At 42.3% G+C, this 21,367-nt stretch overlaps 1 protein-coding gene across 4 annotated transcripts in view; it reads right to left on the reverse strand.

Annotated features, from left to right (window-relative positions):
- Positions 1-13,136: 13,136 nt before the first annotated feature.
- Positions 13,137-21,367, reverse strand: part of LOC137542294 (BPI fold-containing family B member 2-like) — a 47,115-nt gene continuing 38,884 nt past the window's right edge. For 3 of the 4 annotated variants that reach the window (XM_068264100.1, XM_068264101.1, XM_068264099.1), the window contains exons 12-16: positions 20,544-20,611; positions 19,031-19,082; positions 16,644-16,734; positions 15,533-15,609; positions 13,137-13,347 (exon numbers count right to left, since the gene is read on the reverse strand). In XM_068264100.1, coding sequence (XP_068120201.1) covers positions 13,306-13,347; positions 15,533-15,609; positions 16,644-16,734; positions 19,031-19,082; positions 20,544-20,611 — 330 coding nt within the window. In that variant the 3' untranslated portion in view covers positions 13,137-13,305. The remainder of the gene's footprint in view (positions 13,348-15,532; positions 15,610-16,643; positions 16,735-19,030; positions 19,083-20,543; positions 20,612-21,367) is intronic. The other variant, XM_068264102.1, reaches the window with a different exon arrangement.

Below are 21,367 nucleotides of genomic sequence, written 5' to 3' on the forward strand. Positions count from 1 at the left end.
TAAACTGGACACTTTACTGGCTATACTGGGCAGTTTACTAGCTATACTGGGCATTATACTGGCTAAACTGGGCACTATACTGGCTAAACTGGGCACTATACTGGCTAAACTGGACACTTTACTGGCTATACTGGGCAGTTTACTAGCTATGCTGGGCATTATACTGGCTAAACTGGGCACTATACTGGCTAAACTGGGCACTATACTGGCTAAACTGGACACTTTACTGGCTATACTGGGCAGTTTACTAGCTATACTGGGCATTATACTGGCTAAACTGGGCACTATACTGGCTAAACTGGGCACTATGCTTGCTATACTGGACACTTTACTGGCTATACTGGGCAGTTTACTAGCTATACTGGGCATTATACTGGCTAAACTGGGCACTATACTGGCTAAACTGGGCACTATACTTGCTATACTGGACACTTTACTGGCTATACTGGGCAGTTTACTGGCTATACTGGGCACTATACTGGCTATTCTGGGCACTATACTAGCTATACTGGGCACTTTACTAGCTATACTGGACACTTTACTGGCTATACTGGGCATTATACTGGCTAAACTGGGCACTATACTGGCTAAAGTGGGCACAATACTTGCTATACTGGACACTTTACTGGCTATACTGGGCATTATACTGGCTAAACTGGGCACTATACTGGCTAAACTGGGCACTATACTGGCTAAACTGGGCACTATACTGGCTAAACTGGGCACTATACTTGCTATACTGGACACTTTACTGGCTATACTGGGCAGTTTACTAGCTATACTGGGCACTATACTGGCTATACTGGGCACTATACTAGCTATACTGGGCACTTTACTAGCTATACTGGGGCACTACCTACCCATACTGGGCACTATACTAGCTATACTGAGGCACTACCTACCCATACTGGGCACTATACTAGCTATACTGGGACACACTGGGGGGATCACGCGGCCTGCACCAATCCAGCATTTCCTACCCCCGGCTCATATGGGGGTCAATCATTTTTCCCTGTTTTTTTTAGGTAAAAGTTGGGGGGTCGGCTTATATGCGGGTCGGCTTATATGCGAGTATAGACGGTATGTACAAACATATACAAATAAGAAGTATGTTTTTTCCAGAGTAACATGAGACATAAATTACCTTTCTCCTATGTTGCTGTCACTTACAGTAGGTAGTAGAAATCTGACAGAAGCGACAGGTTTTGGACTAGTCCATCTCTTCATGGGAGATTCTCAGGGATTTATTTATTTTCAAAAGCAATTAGTGAATGGCAGTTGCCCTGTCCAACTGCCAAAAACTGTGTAGCAAACAGAGATGCTGGCCAGCATCATTGTTTACATTCCTCTTAGGGAATATCTTTTATAAAGAATAAAAGCCTTGCTGAGAATCTCCTATGAAGAGATGACTAGTCCAAAACCTGTCACTTCTCTCAGATTTCTACTACCTACTGTAAGTGACAGCAACATAGGAGAAAAGTAATTTTTTGGCTCATTTTACTCTGGAAAATAAAAAACGTACTTCTTATTTGTCTATATTTGCACCTATTTTAAATTTTACAATTTTTCGCCATAGTGCCCCTTTAATACATTGCAAAAATACAGGGAGTGCAGAATTATTAGGCAAGTTGTATTTTTGAGGAATAATTTTATTATTGAACAACAACCATGTTCTCAATGAACCCAAAAAACTCATTAATATCAAAGCTGAATATTAGTTTGTTTTTAGTTTTAGCTATTTAGGGGGATATCTGTGTGTGCAGGTGACTATTACTGTGCATAATTATTAGGCAACTTAACAAAAAACAAATATATACCCATTTCAATTATTTATTTTTACAAGTGAAACCAATATAACATCTCAACATTCACAAATATACATTTCTGACATTCAAACACAAAACAAAAACAAATCAGTGACCAATATAGCCACCTTTCTTTGCAATGACACTCAAAAGCCTGCCATCCATGGATTCTGTCAGTGTTTTGATCTGTTCACCATCAACATTGCGTGCAGCAGCAACCACAGCCTCCCAGACACTGTTCAGAGAGGTGTACTGTTTTCCCTCCTTTTAAATCTCACATTTTATGATGGACCACAGGTTCTCAATGGGGTTCAGATCAGGTGAACAAGGAGGCCATCTGGCCATGTCATTAGTTTTTCTTCTTTTATACCCTTTCTTGCCAGCCACGCTGTGGAGTACTTGGACGCGTGTGATGGAGCATTGTCCTGCATGAAAATCATGTTTTTCTTGAAGGATCCAGACTTCTTCCTGTACCACTGCTTGAAGAAGGTGTCTTACAGAAACTGGCAGTAGAACTGGGAGTTGAGCTTGACTCCATCCTCAACCCGAAAATGCCCCACAAGCTCATCTTTGATGATACCAGCCCAAACCAGTACTCCACCTCCACTTTGCTGGCGTCTGAGTCGGACTGGAGCTCTCTGCCCTTTACCAATACCATCCATCTGGCCCATCAAGACTCACTCTCATTTCATCAGTCCATAAAACCTTAGAAAAATCAGTCTTGAGATGTTTCTTGGCCCAGTCTTGACGTTTCAGCTTGTGTGTCTTGTTCAGTGGTGGCCGTCTTTCAGCCTTTCTTACCTTGGCCATGTCTCTGAGTATTGCACACCTTGTGCTTTTGGGCACTCCAGTGATGTTGCAGCTCTGAAATATGGCCAAACTGGTGGCAAGTGGCATCTTGGCAGCTGCACGCTTGACTTTTCTCAGTTCATGGGCAGTTATTTTGTGCCTTGGTTTTTCCACATGCTTCTTGCGATCCTGTTGACTATTTTGAATTAAACGTTTGATTGTTCGATGATCACGCTTCAGAAGCTTTGCAATTTTAAGAGTGCTGCATCCCTCTGCAAGATATCTCACTATTTTTGACTTTTCTGAGCATGTCAAGTCCTTGTTTTGACCCATTTTGCCAAAGGAAAGGAAGTTGCCTAATAATTATGCACACCTGATATAGGTTGTTGATGTCATTAGACCACACCCCTTCTCATTACAGAGATGCACATCACCTAATATGCTTAATTGGTAGTAGGCTTTCGAGCCTATACAGCTTGGAGTAAGACAGCATGCATAAAGAGGATGATGTGGTCAAAATACCCATTTGCCTAATAATTCTGCACTCCCTGTAGATTAATGATACATTTTATTTGTGCTTTTATGCATTTTTTAAATCTATGTATAACAACATTTTTAGTATTTTAGTATGTACATCTCTTATAGCAGCAACATTTCTAGACATAAAAAGACCAGTATGGATAAAAAAAGAATGTCTTAATCATGAGATAGGTGTAAAAGGAATGCATTAAAGGCCCTAAAGCACGTGTCGAACTCCAGGCCTGGAGGGCCAGATCCATGCCAGTGTTTAGGATGGACTGAAAAAGAAAGGAATGTGTTCTACCTGATGGACCACACCTTTCCTGATTCAGACCCATCAATTCATTTGCGCTGTATCAAAAATGTGTGAGGATCTCGGCCCTCATAGGACCGGTTTGACATACCTGCCCTAAAGTATGAAAGGGCTGAATCTAACCTCCCCTTCCCAAATTACAACTTTTGAAAATGTCAAAACCAAAATAGTTAACAATATTTTTAATTCAAAAAGAAAGAATGCTTATAATATATTACTTCTAAAACATGGGACATGGAATACAATTGGGGAAAACTGAACTAAGACTGAGATATTAGATGCACACTTTGCTTCTTTTGGGGAAACAGCCTTGTCTCACAACACACTCCAGCACATTGAAGAGGAATTACCTAACACATGAAGGTGCAGGCATGTCTAACATCAACATAGAAAAGGCATTGACCCAGATGGCATCCAGTCCTTTGTATTATAGGAGTTGAGTGTAGTCATCAATAGGCTACTTTTTTTTCTGACTCAGCTGGTTCACTTCCATATGACTGGTGTACAGCTGGTGTTTTCCCCTTAATTAGGAAGGGAAAAAACATCAGAACTATCACTCTGTAAGCCTGAGTTGTGAGCAAACAGTTTGAAGGAGGTATGCTAAGGGACATAATATGAAATTATACAACACAGAATAATCCCATTTTACACATGGGTTTACTAACAACAAGTCTTGTCTGACCAACGTGCTCAGCTATTAGGAAGGGCTTTATGGAAACCTAGAATGTAACAGACGTAGTCTTCTTGGACTTCACAAAAACTTTAGACATCACAATCGCCTGGTGCAGAAGCTGAGCATGCAGTGACTAGGGAGAAATCTTTACCATTCCAGGGGTTACTTGGTAAGCATAGCTCTTCAAAAGGTGTACATATCAAGGAAATGTTGAGAAACACTGATATAGATATCTTACAGGGATTTGTGAATCCCTGCACTGGCTCCCTATCCGTTTCAGGATAACTTTCAAGATTCTATGCCTGGCGTATAAATCTGTGCACAAAACCTGCCCTACCTACATCTCGGAGCTTGTTCACAGGTATACACCAGGTCGCCCCCTCCGTTCCTCCAACGACCTTCGCCTCACCACCCCACGCATTTCACACTCCCATGCCCGCCTGCAGGATTTCTCAAGAGCTGCCCCCACCCTCTGGAATGCCCTTTCACCCATCAGACTTGCTCCCTCTTTCAACACATTCAAGCAAGCCCTCAAAACCCACCTCTTTATGATGGCCTACCCACCTCCTACCACACAGTAACTCTCTAAGGAATATTTAACAGCCCCACCTAGTGTTTCCACCCCACCCTTTAGATTGTAAGCCTCTGGCAGGGTCCTCCACTCCCTAGTGTAATCTACAGGATTGTGTGCTCCTGTCCTATGACAGCCTGTACTTGTATTACTGGGCCTACCTAACCAGCTCATATTGCATGATCATGTATTTTGTACAATTTACATGTATAACTTTGTTCTATGTTGTATAACCTTATGTCTGTCATCCTTGTATCATTGTATATATTTATTGTCCAGCGCTGCGTAATATGTTGGCGCTTTATAAATACAATAAATAATAATAATAATAATCTTACATATCTTATGTATCTTAGATGTAATTTGCTATCTTAAAACACAGGGTATTTGCGATAATTCAGCTTTAAAGGGAGCCTGACGCCAGTAAAATTATTTAAAACAAACACATGATGTAGCTGCAAATGAATATTACATACTAACCTCACCGTCAGTTCCTCTCAGAAGCTCACCATTTTCTTCTTACAGTGATCCCTTCCAGTTCTAACAAGATTTTGTCAGAACTGAAATATACAAGTTGCTGTCAGTTATATATTAGCAGCTGTCAGCTACAACTGAATGTGCAAGGTAATGTCCATGTTTCCCTATGGCTCAAATGGACAATACAGTGTGCTGACCTGGAAGTTGTTATGGGGTAATGGCCATTTTTAAAATGGAGGATGGAGAATTCCATTGATCACGGTGGACAAATGGGGCGCAGGAGAGGAGAAAGAGATTGAGTAGTAGACTACACAGGAGGTAAGTATGACCTGTGTATGGTTATGTTGACTTTTTATTTTCAGTTCAGGTTCTCTTTAAGTGCGCAACTGTGCTTTCCCATGATGCATCACTCCTGAGTATGCAAATGATCTCCTTATGCCCCTGAAACCAGGCTCACATCCAGAACCTCTGGTGTACAGCAAGCCTATAGCTTATACATTTTACAGAGCCATATCAACTCGACTTTGGGAAGGCTAGAAATAAACATAGTACATTACTGTAGGTCTGAAACACAAGGCGAAAATAAACTGATGAGATAAACAATTATATCTATCCTCCTCCTCCTAAAAAATGACTTTTTTAGGCATCCCAGTTTTATTTTATATTTAATTTTTTTTTTTAAGTTTTACTGTTTCATTGTCTGCCCAATGACACATTCATTGATGTACAGTATGCCAGAGCTAAAATCTATGAACTAGTGACACTTTTTTAAATCTCTTTTCTGCTCGCAGACACCATTTTCTGCTAGTAAAGTGTTTTGTGGTTGTAATTCCTTATCAGTGAGGGTTATGCTATGGTCCGACCTGGGCAGAAACTGTCACTTGCATTCCTGATGTTTAACTCTTTCAGACAGAGCAAGAAAAAAAGGAAGACAGCATAGTTATTTGTGTGCTTAGCACTGTACATACACATTTATATCTCATCATGTCACATGTCACCTCATGTATCCTCTAAGTCAGGGGTCTCCAAACTTTTTCGGTCAAGGTCCGGGTCAATATACTTCAGAGTGCTGGGGGGCCGGAAACATACATAAAATGATGTTGAAAAACATGACATAGGTATTGATTCTCCCCAATCATGCCCGGAGGAAAACTCCCAGCAGCAGCCATTCAGTCATCCGGCACCTGAAGAACTTCTTTGTGCACCAGACAGTGAAGCATACCCAGGTGACAACCTGCCATCCAGTTGGACAGCAGTGTCACCTGATGCAGAATTGGAAGCCAGCGAATGACTGCTGGCTTCTATATTCTATATGTGGGCCGCTGATATTTAAAGGTGCGGTGGGCCGCATCTATAAGGTATACTGTACATTTTGTGTTTGGGGGTCAGTGAAAAATCCTGGGAGGGCCACATTCGGCCCGCGGGCTGTAGTTTGAGGACCATTGCTCAAAGTGATAACTATGTAACCGGAGGGATAGCTGCCTTTGAAAGTTTAATAACAACCCTATCATTGAGGTATATTTTTTTTTCTGAAGGAATTTATATGTCACCACCTGTTTTGACAAGGATTTGAGGATTTTGATGGAACATATGTAAGAACCGCATGATGTTTATGATGTCATATATATCGTAAAAGAGCATGCAGCCAAGTAGGACCAATTCAGAGGATAATAACCTCCTTTTTGGCTTGGAGATCCATGAAGCATATACTGTTACTGATATTGCAAGCCTGTTAAACCACTTTTAATTGGGAACAGTTTGCAATCCTCAGCCGTATCTTATTGGACTATAGCCAGGACTGGTGAAATCTTAGTGAATCAGCAGTGGTGTGACTGCAGTCACATGTCAAAAAAACCTGCAGTGGCGTTATGAATATTAATAAAAATGAAAAGCGTGTTAGCTAATAATGTGTTGATTTTACACTATCACCTGGGTCATATAAGATCAGTCTGAAATTCTGAAAGATTAGTAAATTAGTTGTTGTGTGTCTGCAGTTTTATAAACAGCAACATTTAAAAAAAAAATGAGTGTGGCCTGAATTCATTTTAATTCTAGCGTTCTACTCTACAGTGTATGAATGTATATGACTGCAATTATATAAACTGCTACTCTGTTAACTTTTCTGCAACCATGTATGTTTATTGATATGACCCATGCAGGGGTTGCAAGCTATTGCCACCTTGAAGTCCTAAGGGTTACTTGCTACATATTAAGTCCCCTATTATGCTTGCTGCCTCTAAATGCTATCTGAACAGAACAGCTTGTGCAATGTACAGTAGCTCTATGTGAGTGTTCTCACATGAGCGATGAGTTTTTTTTTCTGAGCACAAACGTGGGTCCTGCACCAATTCCTGAGTGTTTGTGCTTCAATGCAAGGTATAGGGAAATCGCAAAGTACTTTGAAAAGCAATTTGGTGAGCGCTTAAAAATAAATAAATAAATAATACAATGTAATTATTCAGTTCCAGGTCAAAGAGTTCACTTCCTGATTGTCTTCAGGAAGAAAACCTCAAATCACTGGACAACTAACGCTTGCGATTGCGCTGGCGATTTATAATGTGAACAAGGCCTGACTGTGATGCATTAGAAATCTGATCTTAGTGTACAGTTAAGGGAGGTGTACAGTACACTACTTGATGAGTAAAGTAGTTGATACCTGTCGCCATGCACACAATGAGTAGATCAGATCTTTACAGGGATCCAATCTAACATCAACTGCAATGCTGCTGCCACTAGCTCTGTACTGCCTGATACACTACAAAGGTGAGGCTGTTTTTGCTCCTACCACTGGTTTTATCTGTATTTCTGCTGACTCAGTTAAGTGAAGAACAACCATCCCTGGTCATCTCTGGTTAATACTACTGTAGGTCAATACTATGATTAAACATTGATCAAGAAGGCCTATATTTTAGTAGACTTTCATCAGAAACAATGTTTTCTTTACTCTTATGACCAATATTGTGGCTCTGCTGTCTTATCATCTGTTCTTATAGTATAAAAATACAGTGATGCATTGATTTTAGTTACTCTCTATACCGGAATGTAATTGGTTTTATAGAAAAGGCATATGTGTTTGAATTTAGTCTGCATCCATTATGCTCAGTTTAAAAAGTATCCTGGAGTTTCTAAGTGCAGAGCTCAGACCGGACTTTGTACAGCAAAAGGAAGCATCTGTCTAGTTTACTCCACTAGGAGACTGGAGGAATGTATTGTGACCCATACGCAAATCACTTTTTCTGCTGTGTTTTCTACTAGGAGATAATTTTTCATCTTTGATTTAGAATAACTTTTCAGCACTGTGCAATTGAAAAAGTACCAACAGTAGGTGAAAAAGTACTATCAAAATTATTTGGAGTATTTTTTGCTTGCAGGTCGTTTAAAAGGCATTTTATTGACAAGTTTGAAAATATCACCTAGGAGAAAATTGAGGAGAAAAAGTGAATTGCATATGGGCCTGTATCTCCTGTACAAGAAGGCCTTCAGGTAGTAATTTCACTGTATATGAGCCCTGATCAGAGCCTACCCTCTACTCGCTGTCTGTTTTACACCTTAGAAGAATATAACTAAAACCAACTCTTTCTAATATACATGTAGATTGTATTGCTATTGAGGCTTCCTTCCAATTTTTTATGAACTTGTTATGAAATACAAGACTTAGAGATTTCTAATGTCGGCTTTGGCTGGATCACATATCAAGCTAAGAAGATTATCCTTAGCTAAGTTTCAATATACATTTTTTTAATACTCTGATTAATGGGTTTGGAGATTTACAGGATAAATCGCATTAATCTAATCCATTTCCGATTACATAAGAACATATTAGATGACACTTAGATGTTGAGTACAAGCTGGGTTCATGGCGAGAGTTCCACCTCATGACCTGTCACTAGGTCTTATGAGCTGCCTGTGACTACTTTCATCCCTCCTCCATCTTTTAGCTCTAGGACTTCTGCTACAACCTTCTACTGTAACCTGGTCTGACTTGTCTAACAGCCCATTTTCATGTGACCCTCCCTTTTAGATAGAGCAGAAGGATGTGTGACTTATTCTGGTTTGCAAAAGGAGTGAGCAAAGTCGGTTGTCTATGGGTGGTTGGTGCCATTCTGTGGTCCACTCTGGTCGTGGGATGATCTGGCAATAGGGGTGACAAGAGAAAATGAGCTCACTCAGTGGTCTCAGTGGGGTTAGGTGGCTGGCCGGCCAAGGAGAAGACTCATCTGAAATGGTGGCTGGTAAGCCCATTTAGGGTTCTCAGAAGTATAGCTTTGGCCCTCTCGCCGGGGACCAGACACGTGACTCTTTAAAGGGCAAGTGAAGGGAGAAGAGCATGGAGGCTGCCATATTTATTTCCTTTTAAACAATACCGGTTGCCTGGCAGCCCTGCTGGTCTATTTGGCTACAGTAGTGGCTGAGTAACACCAGTTACAAGCATGCAGCTATTCTTGTCAGATCTGACATTAATGTCAGAAACACCTCCTATGCTGCATGCTTGTTCAGGGGCTATAACAAAGTATTAGAGGCTGAGGATCAGCAGGATAGCCAGGCAACTGGTATCTCATAAAAAGGAAACAAATATGGCAGCTTCCATATCCCTCTCACTTCAGTTGTCCTTTAAGACTCCTGCAGTACTCAGCATGCTGTCCAGCCACTAACACCACCTGCTGCTCACTGGCACCCAGTGCACCCACAGGGTGCAGGAGCTGCGTGTGGCCAGTTAGAGCAAGGTACCAGCTTCACGAGGACCCTCAGCGGAGTACAACAGTTGCCTTAAATAGCTACATGCCGTGTCCCCGGCAAGTGGGACAAAACTATACTGCTGTGAACCTAATACGGGCTTACCAGCCACCAATTCAGGTAAGGTTACTCCTTGGCCAGCCACCTAGCCCCATTGACACCAATGAGTGCACTCATCTTCTCTTGTCACCCCTATTGCCTCCATTTTCCATAGGAGTTGAAGTATTTGCCGTATGTACTACTCCAGTATATTCAGCCCAACAGTCATTAGGATGTTCATACATACAAAGTATAAAAGAGGTTATGATCCTTTAACACACTATGGGCTTGATTCACAAAGCGGTGCTAACCTACTTAGCACGTCTAAAGTCTTTAGACGTGCTAACCAGGGTGCTAAGTAGGTTAGCACCAGATTTCTCAGTCAGATCGCACGCAAAGTTTTGCGCGCAAAGTTTTACGCGCGCATAAGTCCTATGCGTGCGCAAAGTCCCATAGGCTTAAATGGGCACTTCGCGCGTAAAGTTTTACGCGCATAAAGTTTTGCGCGCGAAAAGCTCGTTTAGACGTGCTAAGGGGGTTTTCACAGGCGTGCTAACAGTTAGCACCGCTTTGTGAATCAAGCCCTATATATGTTTTTTCTTGTGGTTGGGCTTTAAACTGTAACTTCCTGGTGGTTCTGTATCACCACAGGCTATCTGGATATTCCTTAGTGCTGGTCCACGCCCATTTCCCATAGAGCCAAACCAATCCATGCCATCCACTGAGGAGGACCAGAAGTTTATAACAGGCTCTCTGCATGCTGGATTGATGTGGTTCTGTAAAATGTATTAGCTACAGGCTCACTATACACCACCAGTTCTGGATGTGGAGACTTGCTTTCAGGGGTATAAAGATATGATTTGCATATGCAGGAGCGATGCAATATGGGAAACCACATTTGCCCAAACAAAACATTTTTTTAATGAAAAATATTTAGTTGCACCACTCTGACACATACAAAGATAAATAAACACTCCTTCAAACCTATGAGCATTTCAGTGCATGCTTTTCACCCTTCTCTTTTCATAGCTAGTGTTATACTGGGGGCAGCCATTAGCAATTCCTCCATTGCCGGACACCATCTACTCCACCAGTTTGCCGGAAAAATCCCGGCAATTTGAAAGGAAGGGAGGGGTTCCTCCAATAAATGTAAAATACTTTATATTTGTCATCATGCAGCTGAAAAAAGGCTGCTATTTATTATTATAATTTAGAAAATAGATTTTATTTCTGAAATCTTGTGTTTTTAATTTGGGTCCACTTTAAAGCCGAGCACCTTGGGTGCTGGAGGACCTTGTCCCGGCTCTGAGTGTAGGTAGCCAGAGGAGCACCTTGTATTAGGTAGTCAGATGCAGCCCCCCCAATTTAGTTAGCCAGAGGAGCCTGGGTATTAGGTAGCCAAACATAGCGCCCAGTATAGTAAGCCAGGTGTAGCCCCCCACAGTAGTGGGTAGCCAGATATAACCCCCAGTATAGGTAGTCAGAGGAGCCGTCAGTATTAGGTAGCCAGATGTAGCCATCCAGTATAGTTAACCAGAGTAGTACCCAGCACAAGGTAGGGCCCTTTCACACTTAAAAGCATAAAATGGTAGTGCTTAGCGCTACCATTTTGCGCAAGTGATTTTTCTGCGATTGATGTGGAAAAATCGCTGGACAAATACGCGTTCTTGGGGGGACCTACAACACGCTAATCGCAATTGCTCCGAAATCGCCCATAAATGCTGTAGGTAACGTGTTTGGCGACTGCCGCTAATCGCAAATTGGCGGCAATCGTGGCAGTGAGATCACTGCCACATACTTACTATTGTGCTAGTGCTTTTAGCGGGAATCACACGCTAATCGCCCTAGTGTGAATGGGCCGGTAGCCAGATGCAGCCCCCCCCACACTATAGCTAACTAGAGGGGCCCCCAGTAACAGCAGCCAGAGGAAGTCCCCATCCCAGTATACAGGTAGCCAGAGGAGACTCCTGTATAGATAACCAGATTTATGCCCCTGCCTCCTCCTTTCCTAGTATAGGTAGCCAGAGGCCCCATGATGCACAGAGTGCAGCAGTGCTATGGTAAAGTGACTCACCCCTCTGAAGATTTAGAGATGGGAGGGATGCACAGAAGTCATTTTCTCTCTGCACCTAGAGGCTGGTGCCAAAGAAGGTCTTTTTGGTGCCCGCCGCGCATTGTGTAGCGCCGAAGCTTGGCGCGGGTATAGCAGTAATGCTATAGTCCATGCACCGTGCACGGGTAATTCTGGGATGCAGCGATTGCCCAAATTTCTTCTCCTTCTGAGTTGCTACGACTCGGAGGGGAATTCACCTCCCTGAATTTGTGCGGCAGCAGGGAGAGCCGTCATTCAGCTTACCCTGCGCTGATAAAACCTCTGCGCCAAACTGCCATGTACGTGGGTGGTGCTTCTTAAACCTCTGCCTCGACCCGGCCTAATATCTTTGCTTCTGTTATCTGCAGTTAGCATTCTCAGAATGTAGCTCAAAGAAAGCTAACTCAAGCTGAATCTGTATTTTTCAGAGCTGCTGTCTATGGATAGAGGTGGCCTGAACTGTTCCCCGGCGGACAGTTCCTAGCGAATTTCCGCTGTTCTCATTCTCGGCGAACTGCTAACATTTGGCGTGTTCGATCTGCCCCCTATACAGTACAGCATCATGGAGCCAAACTTTGACTTTACCTCGCAGTCAGCAGACACATGGCAGCCAATCAGCTAGAACCCCCTCCTGAACCTCCCACTCCCCTATTAAAAAGCAGTTGCAGTGGCCATATTGGATTCATTCTCTGCTGGCTGAGAGCAGGGTCACACTTGCTAGGTAGGGAAAGCATTAGCTAGGCCTGTGTTCTTGTTCCTCACTGACTATTTACTGAAAACACCCAAAATAGCCCTTTTGAAGGCTAGTACATTTGTCTCCTGTTTTTTTTATTTTGTGTACAGCATTCCACATCCCACTGACACCCATAGGTTTTAACATTCGCCTGCCCATTGAAATCTATGGCGGTTTGCCGGGTTTGCATGTTCACAAATTTGATGTTCGTGAAATCTTTTTTATTAAGATTTAGTGGGGGCCAGCATCCACCAAGGCCCCAAGACTCTCTCCAGGCCCCAGGCAACTGCCTAGGCGTGCCTTGTGGATGATCCGGCTCTGCTATGGACTCCTGAAGAACATTCTTGGCCACACACATATACACAGAAAAAGACATTTCAAAACTTTAAAATAATGTTGAACAATTCTGGCCACTTTATTTTTTTTATGCCACAAATTTTAGAATGAAGATTGAGTTTATTATTTGAAGACTACATTATTGGCTCTCCTGATCCTGGATGAAAGATGCCACTGCTGTAATTCTTGGTAGGTGACTTCTTGCAGCACGTGACAGGTTGGCTTTACTTGGTATAGATAACATCTCCTGACATGACCACATATTTCTGTAAATAGATACAAATGTTAGGAATTTAGGAATTGAAAGAATATTCCTGCAAACTTGTATAGTGCATGGTGGCTAAGTGGTTAAAACTCCTCCCCCGCAAAAGTAGCTTCAATTAGACACTTTATTGTTGTGTTCTGACCGATGTTTTAGGGTGCATCCACACATCCAATTGTGATTAAACAATCACTGACCGATTCTACCACCTCCATGTAGTATGAGAATTTACCTTACCTACGCAATCTCTTCATAGTATTCAAAATTTGTTGGCCCTCAAACTACATGGAACTGGTAGAAATAGCCAATCAAAATTAGATGTGTATATGTGTTGTTAGCTTTTTTCACATAGCAATTACTTAAGAAATAATGCCACTTTCTTTGATAGAATGATGCATGACACCCTATGCTACTGTGCATAAAAGGTCAACTTGTAAAAACATGTATGTGTTGTGTAATGGTGAGTAAAGTGGAGGTCCACTAGCGCAGTCACATGGGAAGGGCTGAGCGTGCCCAAGAGACTTTAAAGGTACAGGCACTTCCACAGTGATAGTGTAAAGAGAGTGGTTAAGAAGAAAAGAATAAAAAAATATTTATAGCAGGTACTGTATATATTTACATATAAGCCGCCTCATTTATAAGCTGAGGTACCGACTTTTCCCTCAGTAACCAGAAAAAAGTGATTAAATCCTGTATAGCCCCCTCCCCAGTATAGCCCCCTCCACAGTAGCCAGATGTGTCCCCAGTACAAGTCAGCCTCCCTACCCATAGCCAGATGTGCCCCAAGGATGATACAGCGGTGTCTCAAGATGCTGCTAGATGGCGTCATAGATATGAGACACAGTGATTTCCCACACAAGAAGAATCCCCAATCCCCAAAACCTGCTCCACCATCTATTCTGCTGCACTGACTCTCATATAAGCCAAGGGGGTAACTTTTAACCAGTTCAGCAGAATACTCATCCAGATAGGCACCGCTCAAGTCTATCTAGACACAGTGTTTAAGCGGCCATACCTGCGGGGCTGCGGGCCTGCGCACCCTGGTGGTTTTCTGTGTCGGCGGTTAGGGAAGGGAAGTACAGCTTCCCTGTACTAATTTGCAGTGCGTGTAATGAATGGACATGACCCCCGTTCAGGGGCCATGTCCATTCATAATAAAGAGTGAATGAAATGAATGGAAGTGGGAGTGAATGGAAATGTAAAAAATAAATAAACAAACACTTCCTGGTAATCCAGGGAGTGTTTCTATTGCCATCTAGTGGCGAGTTATATATTAAGTTATATTACACACACCACATATTTTTAATTTAAAAAAAATATATATATAAAAAATAAAACCAATACCTTTCAAAGCCCCCACCCCAGTTACCAAGCAGATGTTAAAAAAAAACAAAAAAAACACTACAAAAAAATTTTCTATAAATAGTTTCCTTAGGGACTTTATTTTTTTTTTTAATTTGTGTGTCATGAGGGTATATTACTGTCATTTTAGTACATAAGGGCTTACAATTGATGGGTCACACAAGAAAAAAAAAACACCTTTATTTCCAAATAATATATTGGCGCCATACAGGCTAGGAACATAATTTAAATGTTGTGATAGGACTAATAGGCAGATAAAATGGGTGGGTTTTATTTATAGTAGCATTGCTTATTTTAACAGTATAGTGGATGGAATTGGAGAAAAAGTGTATTTTTTCTTTTTTTTTGGGGGGGGGGGGGGACTGGGGTGTTTGCATATGAAATGCGTAGAAAATAAAGTACGGTAATTACTGAAAACAAGTATCGCCCACAGAAAACTTAATTTGTGGCGAAAAAAACCCAATATATATTAATGGTGATAAAGTTATTGGCAAATGAATGGGAGGAATGCTGACAGGGGAAAATTGTTTCCGTCCTTGAGGTGCAAACACTTGCGGGCTGAACTGGTTAAGCACATTTTTTTGTGCTAAAAAATTAGGCTTATACATGAGTATATAGGGTAAATATGCTCTTTTTTTTGCTCCACTTTAATGGAATCAACATATTTCAGAAAAAAAAATCCTTTGTCACTCCAGTCAGTCTACTCATTTCCATTAAACCGGTACTGGTACACAAGGTACTGGTAAGACATGGGCTAGTATGGATTTTGGTCTGCTGAACCTGCTTTTTTGTCCCACAATGTACATCTTTCCATGTGCATGGCTTACCTCCTGAACTTCAATGACTTCATGGATGACCTGAACATTTGGCAGCGATGGCAGAGATACTCCGACACTCAATGCAGCTGTAAGTAGGAAATATCAGGCAACTCATTCATTCAAACAATGAAAGGAAAAAAATTACTTTGTAATATAATGATGAAGTTAATATTTTATACAATTCTGAGCAGAAATATGAAGATATGGTCTGTTTTCTATGAAATCATCAACAAGCAATAGTGGTTGCTTTCTTAGCAGGCAGTCAGGTGAATTTTAATATGCACTTAGCCTTTGCATATTGAAATTAATTACATGAATTTGTCTTTGTTGAGGTAAGTTACCTCACTTTTTTCTATTTTATGTGTTTTGATACCCTGGGCACAGGGTCGGCGCTATAATAAGGGCAAAAGGGGCAATTTCCCCAGGGCCCCAGCATCCATAGGGGCCCCCCAAGTGTCCCCATTACCCCACTAAATTATGTAGCTCAGCCTCCATGCCCTGCACTGCCTCTTTATGGAGAGCACCCCTGCCCCCGCATTATGGAGGCAGCCACACACCCACCTTGTCCGAGTTCAGGGGGCCCCTCGGGTTACTTTTGGCCCAGGGCCCCATTGTAGCTAGAACCGGCTCTACCTGGGCAATTCTTTGCCCCTTTTGTGCTTCATGTGCCGTCATGTGCCACAGGTTTCCCCCTTCAATGCCGATCTCTGTGAGCGGCATCGAAGGTGGAAAAGTGGCATGTGACGGTGATGCAGCGCTCCAGCTGCTGGAATGCAACGTGAGTAATTCCCCACAAGCCGCAACTGCCTGCTGCATATCTGGAGGGGGAGAGTGCGGAAGGAGGGGACCCAGGTGAGGTCCCTGCTGCTGTCCCCGCTGCACCTCCTTCTTGCGCTGATCCCCCTTTTCCTCCCTTCTGCTCATGGCCTCTGTGGGAGGTCTTTTGACACCCACTTGCTGTCAATCACCTGGTGCGCCACGCCCCCTGGCATTCTATAGGAGTTGCAAGAGGACACCTGCTGAATTTGGCTGTGTAACATGCATTTATGCAGTAAGAACAATCACAAGTCTGCTTTTGTTAAATACAGTTTACATTTAAACAGAATATAGTTTTGATTACCATTCAGTTCAAGCAGATAAGCCTTCTCGAAGATATCTCGCATATATCCGTTCAGTACTGATGGCTGTGGAATAGAATCAGAACAGTCTGCCTAAAATAGCATACATGTGGGGTTTCAATAATTTTACAATTACTTAGATTTAATTTTGCTTAAATTTGAAGAACTCTAATGAAAAGGATAAACAGTGTATGTGCGTGGAAGGAGTCTATTAGAGGCAGGACTGGCAAAGATCTCAAAGAACTGCCACCACTGCAAGTGACCACAACTTCTTGCCCCTGCCAGCCATCCTGTGCCCACGCCACAGCTCTGCTCACCGCCGGTGGCCTGGGGTCCCCTCCAGCGCAGGATGTCCACTGCGCCTGCGCGAGCGGCTCTCAGAGTCGCACTGACATCATCCGTACTGTACTGCGCAGGTGCAGTAGTTCTGCACCTGCACAGTATAGTCTACTTGACATCAGCTGGACCAGTGAGCCGCAGGCTGGAGCACAGTAGAAGCTGACCCAGAAGCTGGAGAGGTTGGCATCTCCATCGGAGAGGACAGGGAGCCACCAGAGCTACAGCGAGGGCACAGGACGAATGCAGGGGGCTGGAGGAAGCCGTATAAGACCCCTCTTCCAACGCGCACACCAAATAAAGAAAAAAAAATCATATACGGGTGCTATGTATGAACAGATACTATTGCTGTACTGTATGTGGTACCCAGTATATAACAGTATATTGGCGATTGACTAGTTAGGTTGGTCAACTCTCCCTCTACCTAAGTGGATTGGTCCGCTCTCCTTGTCTACCTGTTTATCAGAAGCATTGAAAAATGCATTGTATAGCACTCAAAGATGAGCTTTCAAGTCCAGAAGGACTTGAATTTGGAATTCAAATGAAGTCTAATGACTTTAGCTGTGACCACAGGCAGCAGGGAGTTAACTTACCCAGAAGTCTTCGGGGACGTCTGCGTTCCTTTACGTATCATAGGCGTAATGAAAGTCGTGCTCCATGACTCTCAATCGCGCTTCCTCTTTCAAGCCAGAAGGTCTCGAAAGCCCATGCCTGATAGCACTACCAAACTCCCAGGAAACGAGATGCAAATCGCTCTGGGATTGGTGCACAAAGCGTTAACCCGATTCCAAAGCCCAACAACAATCCCCAGTGGGTCCCAGGCCTTAAAGGACATCCGAGGTAAAAATTAACTAATGAGATAAACAATAAATCCTCTATCCTCCTTCTTCTAAAAATTACTTTTAAAGTTATTCCACAGTTTTACTTTATATTTAAATCTACTTTTGAATTGTTTACTGCTGCATGGGCTCTTCTCAATGACACATTCATTGAAGTATGCCAGAGATAAAATCTATGATCGATTGACCCTTGTTATCTCTTTCCTACTCTCAGAAGCCATTTACTGTCAGGAAAGTGTTAAATTGTCACTTGCATACCTGATTTTTAACTCTTTTAGGCAGATAAAGAAAAAAGGAATGCAGCATACTTATTTGTGTGCTTGGCACTGTACATACACATGTCTATCTCATCATGTCACATGTCACCTCGGTTGTCCGGACAACTGAAGTAAAAGAAATAAGGAGGCTGTCATTTTTATTTCCTTTAAACAATACCAGTTGCCTGGCAGTCCTGCTGGTCGAATTTGGCTGGAGTAGTGTCGGAATCGCACCAGAAACAAGCATGCAGCTAATCTCAATAATGTCAGAAACACCTGATGTGCTGCATGTTTGTTAAGGGTTTATGGCTAAAAGTATTAGAGGTAAAGGATCAGCAGGATGGCCAGGTAACTGGTATTCCTTAAAAGGAAATACTGTAAACATGGCAGCCTCCATATCCCTCTTACTTAAAGTGGATCCGAGGTGAACTTTTACACATTGCATAATTGTGTTCCTTTCCTATTTTTTATAGGGCATTCCTCAAGCCAAATACTTTTTTGTTTTTGTTTTAATACTCTAATTCCCTATAAACTAAAAAAGCCACGCCCACAGGTTTTCAGAGAGCCAAGGCAGTAGCAAGGGCTCATGGGAGCTCAGTCTGGGCAGGAGGAGGGGGAGGTATTACTAGCCAGAGATTTCAGAGGCAGAGGGGAGGAGGGAGGAGGAGAGGGGATTAGGCTGATGGCTCAAGATGCAGATAAGCCTGCCTCTGTGTAATGTTTACAACCATGGCTGCTGTCATTGCATCACAGGAATAAATAATCATATTCTATTAAAACTGTTTGCAGCTAGATTTTCTGTGTAAACCATCTAAACTTTAGGTAACGTATATAGACAAGTTACTTGTTATAGTTAGTTTTTCATCTCAGATCCGCTTTAAGTTGATCTTTACTGACTTTTGAGGGGCCATTTCAGTAAAAGCAAGTAAAAGCATTTTGTTTGTCCATGTAACTTACTTTGCAACCACATGATCCAAAAGAACTGGATGCTATGGCAATGTTAAGATCGCTGTAAGAGAAATAAAAAAAAAAATAAAAAATGAATATTTAAATAAGCATATTAGTACTAGTAAAAGTAGCAGACATTGTAGTTTAAAATACTTGTGTCTACACTAGACTTAAACACTTTGCAAATCACATTTTATTTTATGCTTTACTAGCACCCATGAGAAAAATGTTGCATTGATTTTATGTATGTATATTTATGCCTATGTGCAAGATCATGCATTAATATTCTCATTTGGTGTTACCAAAACATTCATTGCAGCTTTTCTACTTCCTCTCATCCATGATGTAAGTAATAATATAACCTATAGGATTCAGATGTTCACTGATAATGCACAGCCAAATGGTTTTGAAATGCAAAATGAACTTGTTCAGCTCTAATTTTTTGTAATTTGTGTATATAGCATATATCTGCCACTAGTCCACTAACCAGTCGCTCTCTGGCATGTTAGTGCAATTAACACGACCACAATCCCTAAATTTGCCACTTTCTCATGCTTGAGGAAGAGTCTGCTGTGACTCGAAATGGTCTAGTGCCGACGCACATTTCTGCACGTCATTGGATGGTTTATGTGGCTCATTACCCAGTAGTGGCTGAATAGAGTACTAATTAAGGGCACTGCCTTTGACATGGGAGACCAGGGTTTGAATCCTTGCTAGGGTCAGTACTTATTCAGAAAAGAGTCCAAGGCAAGACTCCCTAACATGGCAGTCACTGCTGACAGGCAAAGTTTTATTAAGGTAACTAGAGCTGATGGGGTCATATGCTTGGTGAGTCTTTGTCTGCTAACTACCAGATAAAGGGGGCTAACTACCTCATCACTGTAGAAGATGGACAAATTATATCTAGTGGTAGCTGACAATCAGGCAGCTGCAATAGAGAACGGGCAGTGTTATTAGTCTAGTTTATACTTGAAATACATCTTACATCGTTAATAATGAATCGGTCATCCAAAAAGGTGTGCTAACCCGTAATCTGTGTGTAGGTAACCACAGCCGTAAGAAACATCCCCAATATAACTTCACCCCATAATAACTCGCGACAGGTCATTTCGGCGCTCACTCTTCCACGCGCTGCGCCTGACCTGGGTGCCGCCATACAAGATAAGACAAATAATATTCATATTGCACTTTTCTCCTGGTGGACTCAAAACACTTGGGCTGCAGTCACTAGGATGCGCTCTATAGGCAGTAGCAGTGATAGGGAGCCTAGCCCAAGGACTCCTTACTGAATAGGTGCTGAGTTACTGAGCAGGAAGAGTCCAGGAAGGAATGTTATTTTGTCTATGGCTGTGCAGCAGTGTAATTTGTGTGTCGGTGATAGCCGGACACCAAATTACTCTCCCTCCGAGTTGCTATGACTCAGAGGGGGATAGTAACAGTGCCTGGTGTTAGTGGCTACAGGATAAGCACCAAAGTGACCGGACGGCAGAACTCCATATACACTATAACGCTAATAACTTACCCTCCCAGGGCTACTGATGCCTTTATCTTCCCTCCTTTTACATCCAGCTTGCCAATTAGTGTAGCGCCCTGGGAATACATAAGAAACGGTAAAACGTCAAAGGAATATAATGCAATCATAATAAATTAGGACATTTTGGTAAATTATGACTTTATTCATTTGAATATTTTTAAAATTAATTTATGTTGCTTTCGTGTTTTTTATATATAGGATATATTACCCCCATAAGGATATGGGGGAAGTCAGTGCGTCTTATATTCTCCCCCCCCCCCCCCCCCCCCCAAGGCTCTTACCTATACAGACACAAGCTCCAAGTCCCTCATCTGTTTCCTCTGTCCGTCTCCACCAGCTGTAATCAGACGATGCCACCGCTGTACACATCTTCTGTGGCCTATGCTCTTCCTGGTTCACCGGCGCCCTCTAGCTGCACACCTCATGCGTAACCCCGGCGCAATTGTGCCATCTGTGAACCAGGAAGTATGGAGGCCACAGAAGGCGATCGTGTACAGCGGTGGTATCTTCTGATTACAGCAGGTGGAGATGGACAAAGGAGAGGAACAGGGGAGACGGATGGAGGACTCTGAGTGCGTTACTGGATAGGTAAAAGCATGCATTGCAGATGGCAGCTTTTAACTTTGATAAAGTAAAGACTTTTTTTGGATTGTATTTTATTGTACCATTGCATCAAAGTACATGTATATCTCTGTGATCTGCGTCACACTAGATCACATTCTGTAAATATTCTTACATTTTATTATACTGTCCAATTCGGTACTTCATTCAATAATTGGTTTATTTAGGAATAAATCAGGTTGATAAAAAAA

The sequence above is a fragment of the Hyperolius riggenbachi genome, chromosome 12 (genome assembly GCF_040937935.1).
Source record: "Hyperolius riggenbachi isolate aHypRig1 chromosome 12, aHypRig1.pri, whole genome shotgun sequence".
In the NCBI taxonomy this organism is placed as follows: domain Eukaryota; kingdom Metazoa; phylum Chordata; class Amphibia; order Anura; family Hyperoliidae; genus Hyperolius; species Hyperolius riggenbachi.